Below are 20,413 nucleotides of genomic sequence, written 5' to 3'. Positions count from 1 at the left end.
CCTTAAAGGTCACAGAAAACCTGAACGTTATGGAGCGATGTTGAAATCCTCTTTCCTAGCAGGCCTCGCGGCAGCTTGTAGGACAATTACAGCAAGAGCAATTAAGAAACTGTTAAAGCGTTTAGTCAGGCCTTCGCGCTTTGGCGCGAAATTGATAGGAAAGTGGCGTTCCGTTTCAATTCCCCGCTTACTTCCATTTAATATATCAAGCTATTATAAATGCCTTTTTTCTAAGCACCAGCTCTTTATTTCGTAAAAGTGTGTTTTACTGTAATTGCCCCGAATTCGTCGCTTTCTTGTGAACAGCGATCTGTTCGTCATACTTTGCACTTCGGGAGTGTACCCCAAACACGCTAACGCCATCACGCGGACCATGTTATTTCCACATGAATTATTGTACGAAAGCACCGCGAGACTTTCACGTTTTCGAAATATTTTTTTTAGCAAGATATGCAAATAGGTATCGTTAAGATTCGCATCTCGCGATGAGTGTGCGCTGACTGGCAGATTTATTAAAGTAACACGAGCATGCTCACTTTTCTGGATCACCTGGCTAAACCTGCTGGAACTAATTCGTCAACGACCACCGACAAAAAAATATGCAACTATGATCTCTCGTACTTTTTAATAAAACTCTATTTTATGCGAATTAGTTCCTCTCTCATCTATTTAAAAAATTAATACCTTCCACAAAATCGAAGTGGAAATAACACACAGAATTTATTCACTTCAAATATTCACGAAAATTTTTGCTTGGAAAAAGGAATGAAATATTAATTTCATTAAGCACATCATCAAAGATATATGTTAATTACTTTAATTGATGGGGCAGATTTTGGTGTCGCAAATTCGACGATAATTTGAATGATGAATCGAAGTGTGCAATCGTCCCTGTAATTACGACGAAGCACGAGCAAACTACCCGAGCTAAATTTTCTACGAGGGTAATTGCCGATGATCATCAACCGCGAATATCCCAGCTTTCCTCCTTTCCCTCTTGCTCGTTCGATTGCAGACGCGAAATCATCGGGACGTCAAGTTCACCGTCGTCGGATCCATCCGTCGGCGCCTAGAGCGTAGTAGGCTGCACTTGGCAAAAATGCTCAACGCCTCGTGAAACGGCCAAGCGATCCGTGTCGTTCTATTTCGACAGAGAGCGAGTCAGATCTTGCGACAGTCGGACGATCCGGTATCCTTGGACGCGAATAATATTGCATTTTCAAACGGAAACGGACTTGCGAGATAAAGGAATAATTCTCCTCGCGACGATGCTGGCTGGATGGTTGGAAACAAAAAGACGAAAATGCGTTTCGCGATGCTATCGAGTTTCGAAAGTATTAAAACGGAAAGGTATGCTATGGACAACTATTGTTCAATCGCAAAGGTGCAAGAATAAATAAATATCTAAAAAAAATAAATGGAAAAATAGTTCGAGAGCATTTTTGTGAAGGAATTTCTTATACTATTGCAAAGCATAGAAAAATGAGTTACAAGGTTTCCTTGCGTAATTTTGGAGTTGAAAAGTTTTTGATGCAATCATACAATTTTATGAAAAGAATAGAAACATGTGGTTGTACAGACGTCTTCTTCTGCAATTTGAAAATAAATGTAGAAATTGTCACTTATGTTAGAAATAAATTCTTAGAGATGCAGCATTTTTTTTACCTGGCCAAGGTGGTCTTAAGGATTAAAAGTGTGTAAATTGTAGAGTAAATAATAAAGAAAATTTAAAAGGAGATACAGTTTTCTTGAACTTTTAAGCAGGCGGGTTAAAGTTGAATTAAATAAAACTAATTTAAAAAAAGAAGAATTAGTAGAAGAATATTTTCCACTGAAATTTTCAGAGCACTATCAGAGTCGAAGTACAATTGCAAAGAATAAAGAACAGTATAGACCCAAGCGTCTACCGTCCTATTGGAGCGCACGAATAATTTAAAAATTGAGAATCCGCTTAATTAATATGCACAAAGTTCGCCACCAAATACAATCCGCTTTGTATTCATACCGACTATTATTCGTTCGTATTTTTATGGTTAATTAATCGTGCACTTCGCGAAGCCCCGTGCTGGTAACCCACTTCTGAGGCCAATAAACGATTTCTTTGGTCCACTTAGAAGGCGCTCGCGCGCACGCGAGAAAGAAGAGCACAAGCGAAATGGGTCTTCGATAGTAAAACGGACAGTGACACTTGTTACAATCACACTGCAATACGTTACCGCGAGTCGAAAATCTGTTACGCGCCAAAACTATGAATACTAACGTACTCGTTTAAATAAAACACAAATACCTGGTGTTTTTTGAAATCGTAGTATCATACACCTCATAAACGAATCTAGGAAAGTGAAAGCGTGAAACAAACGAAGGCGAATTCCAGCGAAATAAAAGTTTCCCAAATTCTCGGGGCCACTGAATTTTATTCAAACTATAACCACGATACTCTATCGAAACATCACTTACCTGCTTGTAGTCAGGTGTGAAACAGGAATATTCTGTAATACTACTGGGAGAACTATTATATTCTGTTGCTTGCCACTTTGCAATTAATGCTTTTAATAGATCTCGGTCTGCTTATCCGCCTTCTATAATCGATCTTCACGTCTTACCATCGGTAGTGCCGCGCTACAGTGACAGTGGCTCGCGATGACAGGGATTACGATAATAATAAACGACAGTAGCAATGGCAATAATAAGAATGATCGTGAATAATCTCAAGACCTCGTTGGCTGTAAAAGTGGCTCGATTGTATTGCTCCCCGAATTTCGAAGACGTGTTGGAGTAGCGGCGATCCCTCTATTTTAATTTGCAAAACGCTCTAAAATCTCCTCTAACGGCTACTCGACGACGAATACTTTTAAAACTCCGCGCATCCCCCGACGTACCAACGTCGTTTTTACGATCAAAACGTTTCTTCGTCCTGCCGCGCCCTTCCCCTTAGACAGCGTCGCGCAATAATTGCGGTTCATCGCTCTTACAGCCTGCGTACAGCGTGCGAACGAAACGAGCGTGTTACGAAGGCAGGCAGGTGCGGTAATAATTATCATTTGCGAATTACCTTTGATTTCGATCCGTTGTGTATGCTGAATAACAAAGCTCTTGTAAATATGTATATGTATATATATATGTGTGTGTATATAAATACGCGTGATTTCATTATTCGATATAGATATCTGTTCCACGGGGCTCGCTCGCTTGCTGATTTTCGTTGACTATAACTATATACTCTTAAACTGTGTGGCTCGATTTCAATTCGATGTCATGTATCGAAATCAAAAGCAACGAACAACTAGGTGCTAGTTTTAAACAAGCGTTACCTCGGCCTAGTAAATGTACGCGAAGTATCGGTTGTGGGCCACAGAAACGTCCCGTGTGAAAGGGCCTCAAGAGCTGTTACATACAAAACACTTCTGTGGTTCAGAACTGGTATTTCAAATATATTGACACTGTATCTGTTTTCTGCTACACTTTTTTAACGAGCATTATCTCGACCAATACACTTGAAGTGTCAGTTGTGGGCCAGAGAAATATTCCGTGTGAAAGGGGCTTTAAGTTTTCTCTCTATATCTTCTCCCGTCTCTTTCTACATTTTTCAAGCCTTGCTTCTGTCAATTGAACATACTCCAAATATACTAATCGTGACCCTCATAAGTGTCACGCGTGAAAAGGCTTTAACGCTAAACGTCGCGTGCTCCACGAGGCAAGTAAAGGTCTACGGTGCTCCGATCCAGACACGAGCGCGTGCAGCGACGAGATCGGATGCCGTGTGGACATCGCGAGGAACGGGACACTCGTGCATGAATCGGGATGTCGGTATGTTTCTACGATTAAATTCAAACGAGAACGTTCCGACGCGAGAACGCCTCAGCAGCGCCTATCTATTATAACCCTTCTTCGTTTCCCTTTCTTACTTAAATAAACGCGCTTCCAAGTCTTTTCGTAACTGCAACAACGGATACTTCATCTTATCTCTCGCTGGCTCGCACTCCTCCGCTTTTGAAATTCTATGCTAAGGACTAGGATACGATACGAGAAATTCAACTATACGCGATATCAACAAGCCGGGCTAGTTTCTTAACACGCCAACTGCCACGTTATCCTTTGGTTTCTTGAAAATAATATCTCATAGCTTAATGATGCACTAGATATCCCATAACACTCTTAGTGACAATAATATTAATCAGAAGTTAGCAAATTGAAGGAGTAATATTACCCAGAAGTTTGCAAATTCAAGAAGTAATATAACTCAAATGTTTGCAAATCAAAGGAGTAATATTACTAAAAATTTTGTAAATCCAAGGACTCATATACTGCAAGCATTCTAAAGAAAAACCGTAAGCTCGAAGCTTTCATGGGCTTCGCCCATGGCAGTTAACGCGTAGGGCAGGTTACATACAGAAGGGGAATGGTAGATGGCGTGACTTACGTCTCACAGTATGCAACCCACGATACCTCATAAGAACCTAATGTACATAAACGATTGAACACCCTGCTCTACCACCACGCCACTCGCACCTGGCCATAAATTCTTCTCCACACATTACGAATATTCTTCCTTAAACACCTCTCTGTCATCGAGCACTAAATTACTCGCTAAAAACAAAACGCAAGCTTCGATCCTGCTTCTATGAGAGTCCCTTGGTCGGTTTTTCAAACCGCGAAGGAAGTTAGAATTTTATAAATTCTCTAATTAGCCTAACTTAAAACGACAACGCGATACGAAACGTACAAGCAAGAGCTCTGATTGCATGGGAGCACGGCGAACTGGCCACGAAGGGAAACGAGGCTTGAGGAAATTTTTTTATCATCCCCCCTCTGTTCTCTGAGACGCGTCGTCGATCGATATTGCTAGGACGTAACTGACCCACCATAGCTAACCCAATTAACATAAGCCTGGGTACTCTTAAAGCTCCTCGGAACTTACAGTTTCTCTTCCCTCTGATCCCTTTCCCTTCGTTCAGCCGCGAAAAATGGTTCACCGTGGCTGTTACGACATTACCTTCTATGACTGCGTAAATACTTGGCCGTTACTAAACAATATGTGGTGTAACGTGGATCTCGTACCGACTACTTGCCAGATCCCACTTTGGCAGACGGAATCTTTACACGTTCAACGATGTCTGGCTCGTCGATGATTGGTTTCCCTCGTTAGCTACATTAACAGACTAATCGTCGAGTCGCTATAAAATCGTACGCTTAAATCGCTTTCTAAATTGCATCGTGCTTTTAAACGTTTTATTACTCGCTCCTCAGCCGCCGTTTGGTTCGCGACGTGGAAAAGTCTGGAACGTGGTCTCGCGGTGAGAACGTGGGCCCCGATTGCGTATCGGCTATGCGAGCGAATCGCAAACACGATCGACACCGTTCCCCGTTTTCTCATAGAGCTAGGTGTGTCCTTACGAGTAAACTGTACTTATAGTTAAGAGTTACTTTGGTATAGTCAGTTATATCACACTAGAGTCCACGCTGTCTGTTCGGGATCCTTGCCCTAATATTCGTGGTGGTTGGAGTTCCGCCAGCAGAATCCTGGACAGAAGAGTTTGGAACACGGAACGATTAGCGGGTTTCAATCGTAAAATTCGGGTCAATAAGTTTGTATTGCGTACAGAGTGTGCAGAGGAAATAATGACCACGAATTTTGGAAATGAAATCATATATTTGCAAAATGGGACTTCTTCTTGTAATCCTAGACCAACTTTTTTGTGGGTATATTAGTTGTTAAAAGGATGAAAAATTGGGAAGAAACTAGGTGTGGTAGGTGAACTGTTCTTTTGTAAAAGATGGTTAAAGTTTTGGCCATTTGGATCGTGCAGAGAAGCGTTTCACCCCCTTTGCCTCCATGAGGAAGTTATTGGTTGTTTAGTTAGAAACTTGTACAGTAGTAGTTGAGTTTAGTTGTAGATTTTGAAGCAAATCTTGTATCGATAGGGCTGCTTTTAAGTGACCTTAAGGTGGCTAATGAATTTTGTGTTAATTTAGTCATAATTGTGAAAATTTTGAACGCAGTTAAGAGATATTCACCTGTCATGGCTTAGCGGACTTGTACCTAGCCAGTTTCAATTGCACCGGGTTGGAAACTTTCACGTGGACTGCGATATCCTCGACTGGAGCTTCGCGGACATCTTGACCGCCCACTGCCACCACCCGATCTCCCTTGACGATCTTTCCACACTCCAAAGCGCTACCACCAGGCAACTATAAGAATATACATTATGGTTTCATGAAAATTATCGTCGAAGAACATCAATTTTGTCGAACACTTCTTTGAGGTTGATTCTTGGGAACCTCAAGGTGGAAAATAAAATTTTTCGAGTTAGAAAATATTCAAGTGGAAAATAAAACTACTCCAATATGGAGATTTTAAATGAAACTAGTCAACTCGAAAACTTTAAATGAAAGTGATCGACTTGGAGAACTTGGAGGACTTACAAATTTGAATTGAAACTCGTCAACTTGAAGAAACTCAAAACTTAGAATGAAACTAGTCAACTTGGAGAACCTCGAGATAGTAAATAAAATTCACGTAAATGATTTATGAATGATCCTCACCAAGTCTGACACGTATGCTCCTTTTCCACTCTTGTATCCCGTCAAACAGAGGCCAGCTCCTTTTCCGGATTTCTTCTGCAGCTCCACCTCGATCTCCTCCTCCGATTTCTCCGCACGGTGCACCACCATCGTGATCTACAAAATCGATTAAATCAGCATAAGTCGTAAGACAAAATTGCTAAAGGCGTATAAATCGTTACGTACAGTTCCTGTGGCTTTCAGAACAGCTGCGTGAACGTTGTCATGTTCCATGTCCTTGAAACTTTGAGCACACATGTCGAGTATCTGGTCTCCGCCCTGCAGTCGGCCATCTTTGCCCGCTGCTCCGTCGGGGAACACTTCGATGATGAAAACTCCTTTCTGTAATTAAAGAACGTTGATTAACTTTTCTCGATATCAGATTACGCCCCTCTCAAAACCATTCAACTATTATCTAAAAATCTTTTTCCCTATCACCAACTTAAATACTACAAAATCAGCTATTCTCGAAATGCCTTTGAATCCTCTTAAAAGCACGTTGCCACTGATAAAGTACCTATATAAAAAAAGTGTATTTCTAAACTGAATCTTACCATTGGCGTGTCAGAACCACCGCATATAGTGAAGCCAATGCCCTTGTCTTTCTCCTTCTGGAACTCTATCGTCGTGTCTCTTCCAACCTGAATCTTGCAATCTTTCGGATCTTGTGGTGGTTCAGGTTCTTTCGGTTTCTCTGGTTCTTTTTGTGCTGCGAGAACACCATAAAGAATAAATGATGATATGAGAAGGTAAATGGGAATAATAAAACAATGTTGCCCTTATAAACTACTGGATTAAAAAAAAAAGAAGAGAAAACGAATTGCATTAGTCACCTGGTTCAGGTTCAGGAATAATTCCTTTAGCTCTATCCTCCTCCTCCTTCGCAACTTTACTCTGGTTCGGATTGCACACCGTAAGCGTCACGACGCCTTCCGCTTTCTTCAGCAGGCTCGTGGCCTGCAGGCAGGAACGAGTAACGGTTATAGTCTGATGCTTACCATTCAGCCTCAACAGGTAGGCAGAAACACCTGTTACGTAACTGGTAAGATGCAATCAACTTGACCCTCGTCGAAAACAGATGGCCATGTGCATTTTATGTAATACGCGGCTGTTTTTACGTTACCCGATTAACTGGTTATGAAAATGAAGACTGTAAGGCCAATGCCAGCTTCCCATCGTCGAACAACAATGCTGCTACCATTTAACTACTTTACAATTCCCTTGAAACCCAACATAGATTGAAAAATAAAGCGTACCAAGATTCATCCAGTAGTCGAGCCACGTAATTGGTCAGACATTGCCCTTTGAAGGAACAGACTCAATATTTTGCCCCTATTTCTACAAACATAACTCCACTTATTTAACAAGTTTTACCTATCCTCTCCCTCCGAACCCAGGAATTTAAAATTCACAAATTCGGATCACAGAAATTGTCCAAGCAAGTAATGGAATTATATGAAACGTTGATTAAAGGAAGAATAGAAGAAATCCTTTAGCCCCCACTTCACTGCACTCATCTTTTAATTACGTCCCTTTATGGCATCAAAGCAGGCCCCTTAATGCTAAACGAAGAAACAACGGATCGTCGCGGATAAATATTCAGCAGCGCTCGTTACCTCGTCGTAAGTCGAGCCCAGCAGACAGTCCATGTTGACAGCCAGTATCATGTCGCCCACTTGCAAGCCAGCCTGTGACACGCAAATGAGAATGTCGGTCGTGAATCGAATGGAAAGGCAGCCGTTAGAGGAACGAGGGACGGTGTCGTTAATTTGATATTCGCTTAGCGTGGAGATAATTGCTTTCCGATTACCTGCTCCGCGGCGCTGCCTTCCTGTATGTCGGAGATGAATATACCTTGGCCGACTTCCGCGTGTTTCCCTTCGATGATCATTATCCCCAGGCCGTACTGACCCTACGCACGTGGAAAATCAATAGCATGGAGTAATTGAAATATTTGAAAAGTGTTTTCTAACTTTGGTAAAACTTGCCTTCTTCACGGGCACGTTGCGCACACCTTTGTACTGGTTGAACAGCTCCGACTGCGAGGGAAAGAGAAGCAGAGTTTGGCTGAAGTTGTTGGTCTGATAATGGGTGGAGGATGGGTAATGGTATGTGGATAGTGGAGAATAGTAGGGGGCATCATAATAAACTGGGTTGATGGAAGGTAATTTGGGAGGAAGATTTTCTTCTTTATGAAAGGGGGCAAAGGGAGCATTGCGTTTGTTTTATGTGGCCAGGTATTTAAAAAGGATTTCATAGTAGGATTAAGGAATCTGGGGCTATGGTGCTTGAAAGGATGGAGTAGGATGTCCAATTGATGTAGCTTCTCTGTTTTCGTCGAAAGTTATTTTTAGTTAAGAAGCGATCGCTTATAATCTTCTGTATTTCTATTTCTGCACTTCTTTTTGCATAGTTTTTTATGCTTCGTGTAATTGTTTCATTGTACTGTGAATGTAATTTTAATTTACTTTGAAATAAGCTTCGCTACGTACTAGTTTCGTGGAAATAATTCATTTGTGTTAAGAAGTATCGTAAATTATTATTCAAATTAAATAAATTAAGTAGTAAATTAGTACTATTATACTCAAAGAAATATACTTAAATGTACTTAACGAAATAGTAAATCATTACTATTTCTTTGACTGATCTTTTTTTTAAATCACTCTATTGTAAAAGTTGAAATAATTATACCTACAGTGAACACAAAAATAAACTGGTTCCTTAAAATCAAGGTCCCCCACTCCGCCCATTATATCTATCCGCGCAGGCGCGCGAGTCGCGCTGCGGCGAGGGGGAATTTTGTTCTAACCGTAGATCTGCTATTTTAAAGAATATTAAGAATCATAAACAGACTTACGTCATCCAAGGTTGGAGGGAATTGAATGATCGGCTTCACAGCAATATAATCAAGGGCTCCAGTCTTCCTGTAAATTCCAGTATCGCACCGAAATTAATTTCGCCCATCATTAGAAACGCTGAAAGAAAAGGAAACTGTCCCTTACCGCAGGACGACAATTTTGAAACAGGTGCCAGCCATGCCTTTAATCATAGCGGACGCGTTCAAGTGACATCTTCCTTGTAGAACACAGCCATTCACCTGACCAATGCAAACATCTATGTTTTAAGAAGGCATTTTTACAGTGGAACGCTTTGCAAAACGAGCCACGGTTCGTGCCACGAGTGAGCGCGAACGAAATCGATTCAAATGTACAAAGACGAATTTGTTTTTGGATAAAAGCTACTTTACAAAAAAATCAATATTTCTCCAGAGTTTGGGGAAAGAATTATAATCCACAGCTACTATTTATTTCTCCATTTGTCCACGAGAAATTATCTCTCACTTGCGATTACATTCGTACATTCCACCACGTCAAACTATTTAATTCGCCGAAAAATGATGTCGGGGGAAAATAGAAAACCGAGAGCCGAGGAATGACGACAAGGCTAAAACCGCCCAAATACAGCTCGAAACAGACTGAAACTACGCGAGGAATAATTTACAGCCGCTCAGAGCTCTAAGATCAATACCGAGGAGGGGTCGCAGGTTCGCAGCTAATTAATGCTTTCATCGCACGAAAGCGAATGTCACTGCCGAATATCGATCTCGCGTGTCCGAAGGAGAACATCTGATAGAATCGTTACGCGAAAACGAGGGAAACTGGGGCGAAAGAAAAGGGAACGCACCTCCAGAATCTCGTCGCCCACTACAAGCTGGCCCCCTTTGAAAGCCGAGCCTTTTGGATTAAGGCCACAGATGAACACTGCCATTCGGTTTCTGTCTTTGTGCCCGGAGAGGGCAATGCCCAAGGTGCGCTTCTCCTTCTCCACTTTCACCAGCAACACCTTGTGCCCCAGCGAATGGTACTTCTTCTGGACCTTCACTGTGAACACGGCCCCGCAACGATTCAAACTTCTTAAACTCGGAAAGCTAGCATCTAAGTGCAATCAACTTGTGCTTGCAATTATGTACGTACTGTTGGTGTAACCGAACTCGTCTTCCGCCTCAGGATCAGCCTCGATCTCGGCCTTCGAGCGTTTCACGTTGGCAGCGCTTTTTCTCGAGATCTAAAAATGGGAGAAAATCTTCTGTAGGTACTTGTAATTGGGGCATTCGAATTGATGGGATGCCGGGCGTGTTTGTGGCTCGTTACCTCCATGCCAGACTTCGTGTAGATGTTTCCCTCGAGGTCCCTGGTGTCCTCTTCCTCGGAGCTCTCGTCCGAAGAATACTTCCGTCTGGGGGCCTTCTCTTCCTCCTTCGGTGCATGGTCTTCCTTCTCTTCGCTCACCTCTCGCAGTATGCCCGGATTGGAAGGCGGTGACGGCGCCTTCTTACGAATCGACTTCTTCATGGAGGATCTGGAGCAGAACAGCCGCGCTGCTTACCTAGGCTCGCTTCTTAAACCGTGCAACCTACCGGTGGGATATACGTCGGGCGACGGGTCAACGTTGACCCGTGGTACGATACATATATATCTTTATACAGGGCCTTTCATGTCTTCCGGCCGTATTGGTAAACATTTTAGCCTAGTATCTGAACGAGACCGTGCTTCTTAAATTCTGTTCTCTAGCAGCGGTTCTTCAGGGCGTCGTATAAATAGCACGGGGCAATAAAGCATGCGGAGAAACGATACCAATAAACTTGTACATCACTCGGATTTACCTTCGCGCACTGGATCCCGCGCCATCTGAAGAGCGTGTACTTTGCCTTCTGAAATCTGATCTGGAGCTACTCTGTTTCTCTTCGCCCTCGACCCCTCCCTGCGACCAGAAGAGATCGAAATCAGGTGGTTTCTTCTTTAGTTTAAATATCTGAAGCGAGCGTGCGTTCTCTCGTCTCAGAGCCGAGAACAGAAGGGATTATTTATAAAAGAGAACGAAGGTCGCGAGTGTCATTTACCTTACGCTCGAAACGATGGAACGGGAAGAATTTTCGATTTTTCGCGAGAGATATGTACGTCCTGAAATCCACCGCGCTGGAAAGCAACAGGCGAGTTCTAGCAGACGATCTTTCCATAAATTTTGAACACATTTTGCTTCATCTTAGATTCTGTTTTTACGTAACACTCTGCAGTTCCAAAATACACAATCGTCGGCTCGTAGAATATAGAGTCGGCGCACTTGGAGAATAATTATGAGATTGATAAATAAAATTTGGATTCAGTATTACTCGGGAGACTACGAGATACGTGGCGCAGCGAGTAGCGAGTGCACCCGCATATTAATTCCGCGAAACGATCGAACACGCGAGATTATCTAAAATTGGTAGCACACGCGCGCTCCTAAGTGTTTTGATCGTAAATTTCGAAACGTGGTGCATCGCGGTCGATTCCCGAGCGCGCCGCGATGTAGACTGACACAGCGATCCGTTTTCCCGCTGTACCTCGCAACACAATCGATCCCATCCACCGAATTAATTTATACATCGGGCATCGGGATCGAATATACACGTTGCTTTCCGCCGGCGATCAAGGTCTCGAACCATTGCGATGGTAGCGTGAGAATTGCGCACGGTGACTGATCGCAATTCGATCGGGCACTGAGTTAGTCGCGTTTTTTCAACACTGAATTTTTGTCCACGTTTCGAAAAGATAATTGTTTTGTCAGAGAACATTGCAAGCTCGAACATCCGGATTTAAACACGTTCGCTATTAGTTTGCAAGTGGAAATGTGGATGTCACAGATGCAGCTGCATGTTCAGTAGTCTTGCTTAATGATTAGGTACACGAAGAATGCGATAAAGATATTTGGCTGGGTTTGGGAATCCCTCTTAGGCTACTTCATTTCGACATTTCGAATGCAAACATTTTTTTAAAAAAAAATCACAGCTCCACAAATATTTATAAATATCCCAGGCAGCTATGTCAACAGCAATAATGAAAAACAAATACACATGGTGAAAGAATAACAAATACGAAAAATACATAAAATTTACGCACCGTCAGTTTTCGAACAGCACCAAAACAAAACGATCCCGCCGCGTCACTAAAGTTTGTTCGACTGACAAGTCACAACGTGTGCGGTGCCAAAATGAGTGAGTGACATAGCCTAAAGCCGTTTCACAGATATTCATTCTTCAGATTTTTTTAAAAATGGCACTATTCCATATTTGGCTACTTTCCTCTACTTTGTTCATTGCTACATTCTGATTACCCAATTGCTCACACCTTGCCTTGCCAGGGGTCGAACGAAACTGTTAAAAATTTCAATTAATTATGAAATAACTGTAATTTTATACCTATTAGCTTTTCTGAAAATGAGGTAAATGAGAAACTTTTATTTTCTTGAAATTAGAAAAAAGTTCTAGTTAATCAGGAACATTCATTCTATTTGGCAAAAGTTAAAGTTGCGACAAGCAGATTTCCAGAAAATGTTGTGGTGTAGATAGATTTGAAGTTAAAACCTTAAACCGTTCGGTGAAAATAATTATATAAAAATCACAATACGCTTTCTCTTCTATATTTATCCTGTTTCCGATACCTTATACAATATTAATTAAAAAATATTCTTAACTTTTATATTTTACCCTTAACATGATCCCCCAGGACTTTTATTAATCGAACATAAAATAACTGTTAAAACTGAACTCTTGCAACAGTGTTAAAATGTTAATGTACAAAGTTAAATTAAAACAGAAAAGAAACGGTTTAAAACTTTAACGATCGATAAATAACTTTTATTAATAAAAGTTTACAGTTTCATTCGACCTCTGCTTATAACGAGCCGCCCTCACGGCGCGTGTTGTATTCCGTACACTAAAACAGACATCGTTATTTAACTGAATTCCCGAAAAAAGAAGAAATCTAAAAATCAGAAAATTCTTCAGCAGTCCTTAAGATATTAACGTAACTTTGAACGACTCATAGATTAATACTTAGTGTATCAATTTCCTTTTTCCATTTAACTTTAACTCTTGCAACCTTGGAAAAGTGATAAGCCGAGGAGTGAATCTGTTTGCGCGAGTACCATACTGATCATGCAATCTTATTCTAAAATTTCCATTAATCGCTAGGTGCAACATCACTCCTTTTCCATTAGTACCGCGGACTTTCCAAGAACCCAGGAAACATCCTCTATTATTCCTCCATCAGCTTCGAAGTAACATAAACAGCGAGCGTAAACGCGGGAATTTGCATTCGCACGTAGCGAGACGGCGCGAAGCCAGCTTCCGACCATCCCGGCGTAGGAAGAGCCGTTCAAGGGGCGTGACGTAATAGGAAACGTAACGGGGTGACGTGTCGGCCAGAGAAACGACCCACCTGTATCACTTCCGGCGTGCCTGATCTGGCGGACGAGACTGGCGACGCGTTCTGTCGAAACGACGCCGTTCTACTGTTCTGCCTTGTGCCTGGCCTTCCGTCTTCCCCCTGGCCCTCGTTCTCGCCCTGGCTGTTCTGGAAATTCGAAGAACACCGTCCGTCTCTTCAGTATCCCGATGCTGGCGCGGGGGCATGGTCGAAGAACAAGAAGAAGAACGACAAGAGGCCAGGGAAACTCGCTGCTACGCGACGCTTCGAGAGGCTGAAAGGGCTGAAGCCCTTTCTTCCCGTGAGACACTTGCACGACTCGCGTATTGATTTGAAGAAGATGGAATGACAGTGGAGGATGTGGGAATGTGTTCGAAATACTAGCTGCGAGCTACAGAAGTGTCTCGTGCGGAGGGCTGCGAGTGCTCTGAGGGCCTTCGTGTGGCAGACACTTCTGTGACTTCGCATTGGTATTTCGGATATATTAAATATTTTTTAAATATCAATCACGCGCTACGCAAGTGTCTCCCATGAAAAAGCTCCAGAAACGGGGATCACAGCGTGGCAAGAAAAAGAAAATAGTCACGTTACAACGATCAACGCGCGAGTAGTCAGAGTAAACGTTTCAAACTGAATTACCGCACCGCTGAGATACCCGTCCGACAGCGTTTTGAATTGTTGCCAGAATAACTGTACTATAACAGCTTGGTGGGTTCGATCCCGCCTCCGTGCCCCCCTCGATCCCACATCGGCAATAACAGTAAGTTTCCCGTGGCCACGAACTGTCTAGGAATGTGATCGATGCGTGTTATTAGAATTCAGGCTCGCACGAGACTCGCGCATTCCACTGACTGGGCTCAAGGATCTGAGGCGCGCGAAACTCGGTTCGCGCTACTTATGGCTCTGCTGGCAACGAGTTCGCGCGCGATTACGGGTGTACACTCCATATAAGCAAAGCTGAAGGGTCTGAGAAAAAAAGGAAAGTCCTCAGACACTTCAGTTTTTCTCGCGAGGAAAAAACAAACGCTTGCTGGTAGAGGCACAGCGAAGTTAGTAAATTACTAACGCTTTGTGTTTCACACGTTTCGAATGAAATTTAGGCTCGTTGGCGATCCTTTTCAATTTGTCAATTGTTCGCTGATGTTTTATCGACTTTGTAATTGTACCTTGCAAATGGAATGGAGATGTGGTACAGCTTTGCGGGTGATAAATGTGAAGTGAAATAGAAGTTTTAAGAAAATTGAGTAAGTATGTGCGCGCGAAAGTGGTACAGATTGAGGTGAAGGGATTCAGAACTGTGTACTGAATCCTGTGTTAGGGGTTCATGAACCCTGCAACGGGGTTAATGGGAACTGAGGCGGAGTTAAGATGCCGCGGTCCTTGTCTCCCTATATTCTCTTCGTACCACTTGCTCGGACGCGTGAAACGTGTTTAGTTTGATGTCTCGCTAATTTTACTTTGCTGTAGCTCTACCAGTAAGTGTATTTAAGGGCTGGAGGTGTCTACTGAGTGGTAGGGGTTGTTTTAACGTGAGGTTTCTACTTTATGGGCGAATAAATGGTGGGAATCCAATATGGGTCTGCAATGACTTCTTGTACTGGCGCAGTGATTGGTTTATATCGTCCCAACAGGGTGGTTTCTTATAGTGATGGTACAAGTGGGATCTTTATGGAAGCACAAATCGAAAGTGCAAAAAGAACGATCCTTCTTTGTTTGAAAACCAGTCCAGTTGGAAAATTCAGCAAGAAGATAAAAAATCTTTTGTAAGATTTTTGAAGATCTCTATTATGAATAACAGCACTACCAACATTATATCAGAGAATTAGTATACTACTATCCATCTTGAAGCACGCGTCCATACACAGCCATCAAGTTATAATTTTCTACAATATTTACAATCGAAGCAACATTCAGCACCAATTAATGCCAATTTCCCACACTAATTCACTGCATTCCCCAAGTGGCTCCCCCAAACCATCACCCCATTTGCAGAAACTCAACCCTGCACTTTCGACTTCTGCTCCACCGAGAAGCCACCCCTATAACCACCCTATGCAAACAAGGTTCAACCAACTCGGTCCCCGAGACCTAATGAGTAACACTACTTTCACCAGGCCTCCTCATAACCACCGATTTAAGAGCATTCTTTAAGTCGAACGTCCTTACGATCAGCCAAGATGTCACTGACCAATTCACTGACAGAGAGCCGTCGTCGCTGTGACGACTACAGCTTCAAATTTTCCAATTACAATATTTAACGCAATCAAAACACTTCATTTCCAAATCAGTGAATTAATAGGTTACTAAAGTGTCGATACTATATTCAAAAATTCCCAAGTTACAAAGATAACGATACTCTCTTTCAAACTATAAATAAAAAACGTATCATCCTCAATAATAATTCATATAAAAAGATACCAAAGGTCACCAAATATTAATCTCCCTCCACGTACTATCTCAACCCAATCTCTCTCTTTAAATTCCAGTATAGATACTAAAACTATTCACGGTATGCACTTTCTTCTACCGCAAGCTTCAACATCTCCACAGAACGGAACACCACCCTGCAAAACCACCCTGTACCGACGAGATTCAGCTCGGTCCTCGAGATCGACCCAATCGGTGACACTTTCACCAGTCCTCCCCATGGCCACCGAATCAGTGGCGTTCTTGAAGCGGAACGTTCTTACGAGCAGCCAAGGTGTCACTGACTGATTCACTGACTGGGATTCGTCGTCGCCGTCGGGGTGGGTCGCGAGGTGCCTTCCCCGATGGGAACGGTCGAGGAGTGAAGGGACTTGATGGGTGTGCGTGTGCTTGGGCAACGTACGACAAACGTGACGCGTTTGCGTCCGAAGAGACGATGCATGATCGCGATGCTGTCGGGGGCCGTGGTGGCAGCTAACGTCTACCAGCCGGTTTCGTGTATGAAACTGCCGGGTGTCGGTGTTCTGAGAGGGGTGGAAGGGAGAGTGGCGAAGGTGGATGGTGTCGAGGGGGCTGATGCAGGTGGAAGGGGCGGTGGACCATGGTGTCGATGATGGACGGGCTCGTTGCAACGACGTAATCCACACTTTCCGTCAAACCGCGGCATCCCTGACTCATTGCCAATCGCGGACATCCCTTCTCCCGTGCACGTGCTCCGTCCTTCTTCTACTTTCCCCACCCTGACCGCTTCCACCCCTGCCACGGGCTCGCCCCCTTTCGCTGAGTGCTTTCGCTCGCTCTTCGAGCAAATTCGTGGTGAATTAACCCCTTATTTGGTCAGCTGGAAGATGGACCAAAGGTGGAGGAAATAACTAAGTAGGTAGCTTGAGTTACTACGTTCTTTTATTATCTCAGATGGAAATAGGAATGCTTGAAATAATTATTAAATTGTCACTACGAATATCTGTTTCTAATGGGAATCTTTTGCATTAGAAATGGATCGTAGATATTAGAAAGACGAATTTTAATATCGGGAACTGTTATCATAGTTATAATAGGGGTTGCGATTTGTCTGTGGCTCGCAATGGTACTTAAACCAAAGCCCAAGCATCCACCCCTTCAATTAAAAGCTTTCTCTTATTCTGTTCTTCAAATTCAACCCTTGCGTGTAATAGCGGTTGGAGTGTGGACTTTATTTAGCAATTACGGTCCACCATGCAATACTCGAAACCCGGCCGTGTCGCGTATCAGAGGGAACGTGTCGAAATAAAAGTCCCTTCTTCCCCTGCCTTTAGTTGACGATGGCACGCCATCCACGACATCGTTTGCTCTGATTTGCATGATTCTCATTCTGTTTCTGCCTTTCACACTGCCCCCCTCCCTCCCTTGCTGACCCCTCGTCCGCAGGTTTATTGGAAAGTTCGACCTCGATGCATCGTACACGAACAAGGGATGTTCGCCGATAATGGCTGTGTGTCTACGTGCCTCTTTCCCTCTCTTTTTTCGCTCGTTTTTTTTTTTACCCGTCCCTCTATAACATTTTTCGTTCTCCACCTCTGTCACTCCCGCCCCCAGCCGCCTGGCCTCTCTAATTTCATATGTGTGTGTTCAGAGGCGGTTCCCTCTGAATCGGGTCGATTGAAATTGAGAGAACACGCGACGTAGCGTTTCCGGGAGCGATTAAACCAGCGCCTTCGCACTCGCACGGCTCCGAAAAGTACGCGCGAAATCACGAGCCCTCCAGTCACACGTGAGCATCGAATCTCCTGGCAAGGCTATCCAGATGTGATTAGATACACGTTTGAACTTTCACTTTTCAAATGGCTGCTCCATCTTCAATTAATTCCATGGTGCGTTGAATAAAAGCTTTCTGGCAGTCGGAGAATTTTTAGCGCTTGCTCAACTGAGTAAGAATTGTGTGATCAATAGAGAATTAGATATTAATGTTGTCAGAGTTGGAAGCGATTTGTGATTTTAATGATACTAGTGATTTCTTTGGTGCTTTAGAATATAATTACCATTCATAATTATTAGTAAATAATTGTTGACGGATAATGAGATTAATGTTTTGAAAGCTACTCATTTTATGTGGACTGAATGTTTAACGAATGTCTTAAATATATAGTGTTTTTTATATTTTTTGATATTTGGTCCAAACTCTGGAGTGCTAAGTAATCGATATTGAAGTGATTCTGTAGCCACGAGGTCCTCCAATTACTGTGAGTAGTACACTCTAAGGAGCGAGGCATTCTAGTGCATGCAAGTAGAATATGCCCTTTTGGGTCAGACCAAGAGGTTCTGAAAGACCACGACATTATTAAAATGTAAAGATAGCGTGAAAACGGAAGTAGGGCACATATAATATCTTTTGCAATCACCAGAGTATAAATATTCTAAGATAACCATACGTTTCTAAGCTATATCTAACAAAAAGAAGAAAACAAATCATGGAAAGAGAAAATCAATTCCAGCTCTGACAAGGTCTGGGTTAGGTTATCTTTTGATACACAACGAGTAAGCAGTTTTTACTCATTTTAGTGAGTACTACAAGCACTCTACTAAGTAAAAATGATACTTTAAGCAGGCAGTATTTTTCATTTTGAATCAACTCTTCAGAGACGAGTTTTCTCCGAGTTTCTGTCGTTTACTTGCTTTTGGTTTGAGCTCCTTTGCCACTTACGTTAGAACTTTTAAAGAGTTCGAGGTTTTATCGAGGAGATACAATGACTCGAAGGAAACTGGGCGAATGAAAGCAATGACGAAGCAAAGGATTATTGGCGTCGAGTTTGCCTGACTTTTCTGACACGCGGCTTCCTTGGATGTGGTTTACGATGGAAACATCGATACCAAGGTACAAACTCGAGGTGCGCGCGGATGATAATGGTAGTTTATGAGTTTTGATGAGAAACGAGAGGGATGCTGGGTGATTTTTATTTCTCTCGACGCGAAATGCGTTTTCCTTGAATCGTCGAACTTTCCCCGCGGAAGCGCTCAACCTTTAAGCCTTCGAACAAATAACAATTTTTTAAACTTTTTAATGAAATTGAAAATTTTTCGGCTGAGAAACCTTGACGCTGGAACGGCAAATAGCAGTGATGTAGCAAACAGAAAAGTTTCTGCTCCTCCACATATTTGAAACTCCCACGAAATAATTGGTGTTAATTATTCTAGTATTATTTCGTTGGTAGTGGTTTGTTTCGTGAAGGAGAAAATCTACAGTAAAGACTACAGCTTCCAAGTTTTTAACTAAAATATTCGAAGCATTTGAATTGATGACTATAACAAATAATTCCAAAAAGCACGAAAATAATCATACTGTGATTCAAATTATAATTTAAAAAAAAACCACCACCCCTGATAATAATTGGCACAGAAAAAGTATAAAATTCATTCATCATCAATCCTATCCAGTTCATTAAATATTCCTCCACGTGTTTTCTTAATTCAAACTCTACTTCTCCTTTTCTTCTCAATTGCAGAAACTTCAATACACTCTCTAAAAAAAACAGAAAACAAATTCCAAAAATCATAAGTCAACTCTTCTAACCTACAATCCACCAGTGAACAGAACATGTGCAAATGATCTACCATTACAAGGGACATTTTAAGGAAAACTAGAAAATCAAACGTCTACTTATACCATCGACTAAAGGAATGCAAGAAAACGTGGGAACGTAAGTTACTACAGTCGAGGCAAAATCAACTGGTCGCTCAAGACCACCGTCGCGGGTTACCCCCATCATCTGGCCACTCATGCCACGCCTCATTTTCCCCATCCACGTAAATTGTCCCCGTCCCTCGAGCAAATAGACTAGCTGGCACGGTGCAACAGTAAAAAGTGATCTTGAGGCGACAGTCGATTTCTTACCGATCGTGATCGATCAATCACAAGTGGAAAGTGTGAGGCAACTGTGGAGAATGAGGGGACTGGGGGTTGTGGGAGGGTACATCGATATTCCTGGTCGTGGCGAGGTCTCACCAGGTGCACCAGAGATTGAACGAGAAGACAGACAGGATTTCCGGCGGCTTGTATGACCTCAACTGCCCGCTCGTGCGTGCTGTGTCGCAGGTCCACGCCATCGACCTCGATTATTCGGTCTCCGACCTGCAAAGTGAATACGACCAGAAACGCGCGCATTAAATCTTTTACTCCGCTTAGACTCGCCATCAGCAATTCG

At 42.7% G+C, this 20,413-nt stretch overlaps 1 protein-coding gene across 7 annotated transcripts in view; it reads right to left on the bottom strand.

Annotated features, from left to right (window-relative positions):
- Positions 1-2,368: 2,368 nt before the first annotated feature.
- The window catches only part of LOC143376298 (multiple PDZ domain protein), an 84,217-nt gene continuing 66,172 nt past the window's right edge, over positions 2,369-20,413 (bottom strand). For 2 of the 7 annotated variants that reach the window (XM_076826443.1, XM_076826444.1), the window contains exons 22-38: positions 20,104-20,340; positions 13,821-13,955; positions 11,225-11,322; positions 10,713-10,920; positions 10,536-10,626; positions 10,246-10,442; positions 9,564-9,658; positions 9,419-9,485; positions 8,550-8,600; positions 8,372-8,473; positions 8,178-8,249; positions 7,395-7,518; positions 7,116-7,270; positions 6,748-6,903; positions 6,544-6,678; positions 6,016-6,189; positions 2,369-5,520 (exon numbers count right to left, since the gene is read on the bottom strand). In XM_076826443.1, coding sequence (XP_076682558.1) covers positions 6,019-6,189; positions 6,544-6,678; positions 6,748-6,903; positions 7,116-7,270; positions 7,395-7,518; positions 8,178-8,249; positions 8,372-8,473; positions 8,550-8,600; positions 9,419-9,485; positions 9,564-9,658; positions 10,246-10,442; positions 10,536-10,626; positions 10,713-10,920; positions 11,225-11,322; positions 13,821-13,955; positions 20,104-20,340 — 2,094 coding nt within the window. In that variant the 3' untranslated portion in view covers positions 2,369-5,520; positions 6,016-6,018. Of the gene's footprint in view, positions 5,521-6,015; positions 6,190-6,543; positions 6,679-6,747; positions 6,904-7,115; positions 7,271-7,394; positions 7,519-8,177; positions 8,250-8,371; positions 8,474-8,549; positions 8,601-9,418; positions 9,537-9,563; positions 9,659-10,245; positions 10,443-10,535; positions 10,627-10,712; positions 10,921-11,224; positions 11,323-13,820; positions 13,956-20,103; positions 20,341-20,413 lie in introns of those variants that run through there. The other 5 variants (XR_013087064.1, XR_013087065.1, XM_076826446.1 and 2 more) reach the window with 5 other exon arrangements.

This window comes from Andrena cerasifolii, chromosome 14 (assembly GCF_050908995.1).
Source record: "Andrena cerasifolii isolate SP2316 chromosome 14, iyAndCera1_principal, whole genome shotgun sequence".
Lineage (NCBI taxonomy): Eukaryota > Metazoa > Arthropoda > Insecta > Hymenoptera > Andrenidae > Andrena > Andrena cerasifolii.
Note: the sequence above shows the minus strand (reverse complement) of the source record. Positions and strands in the feature narration are given on the sequence as shown.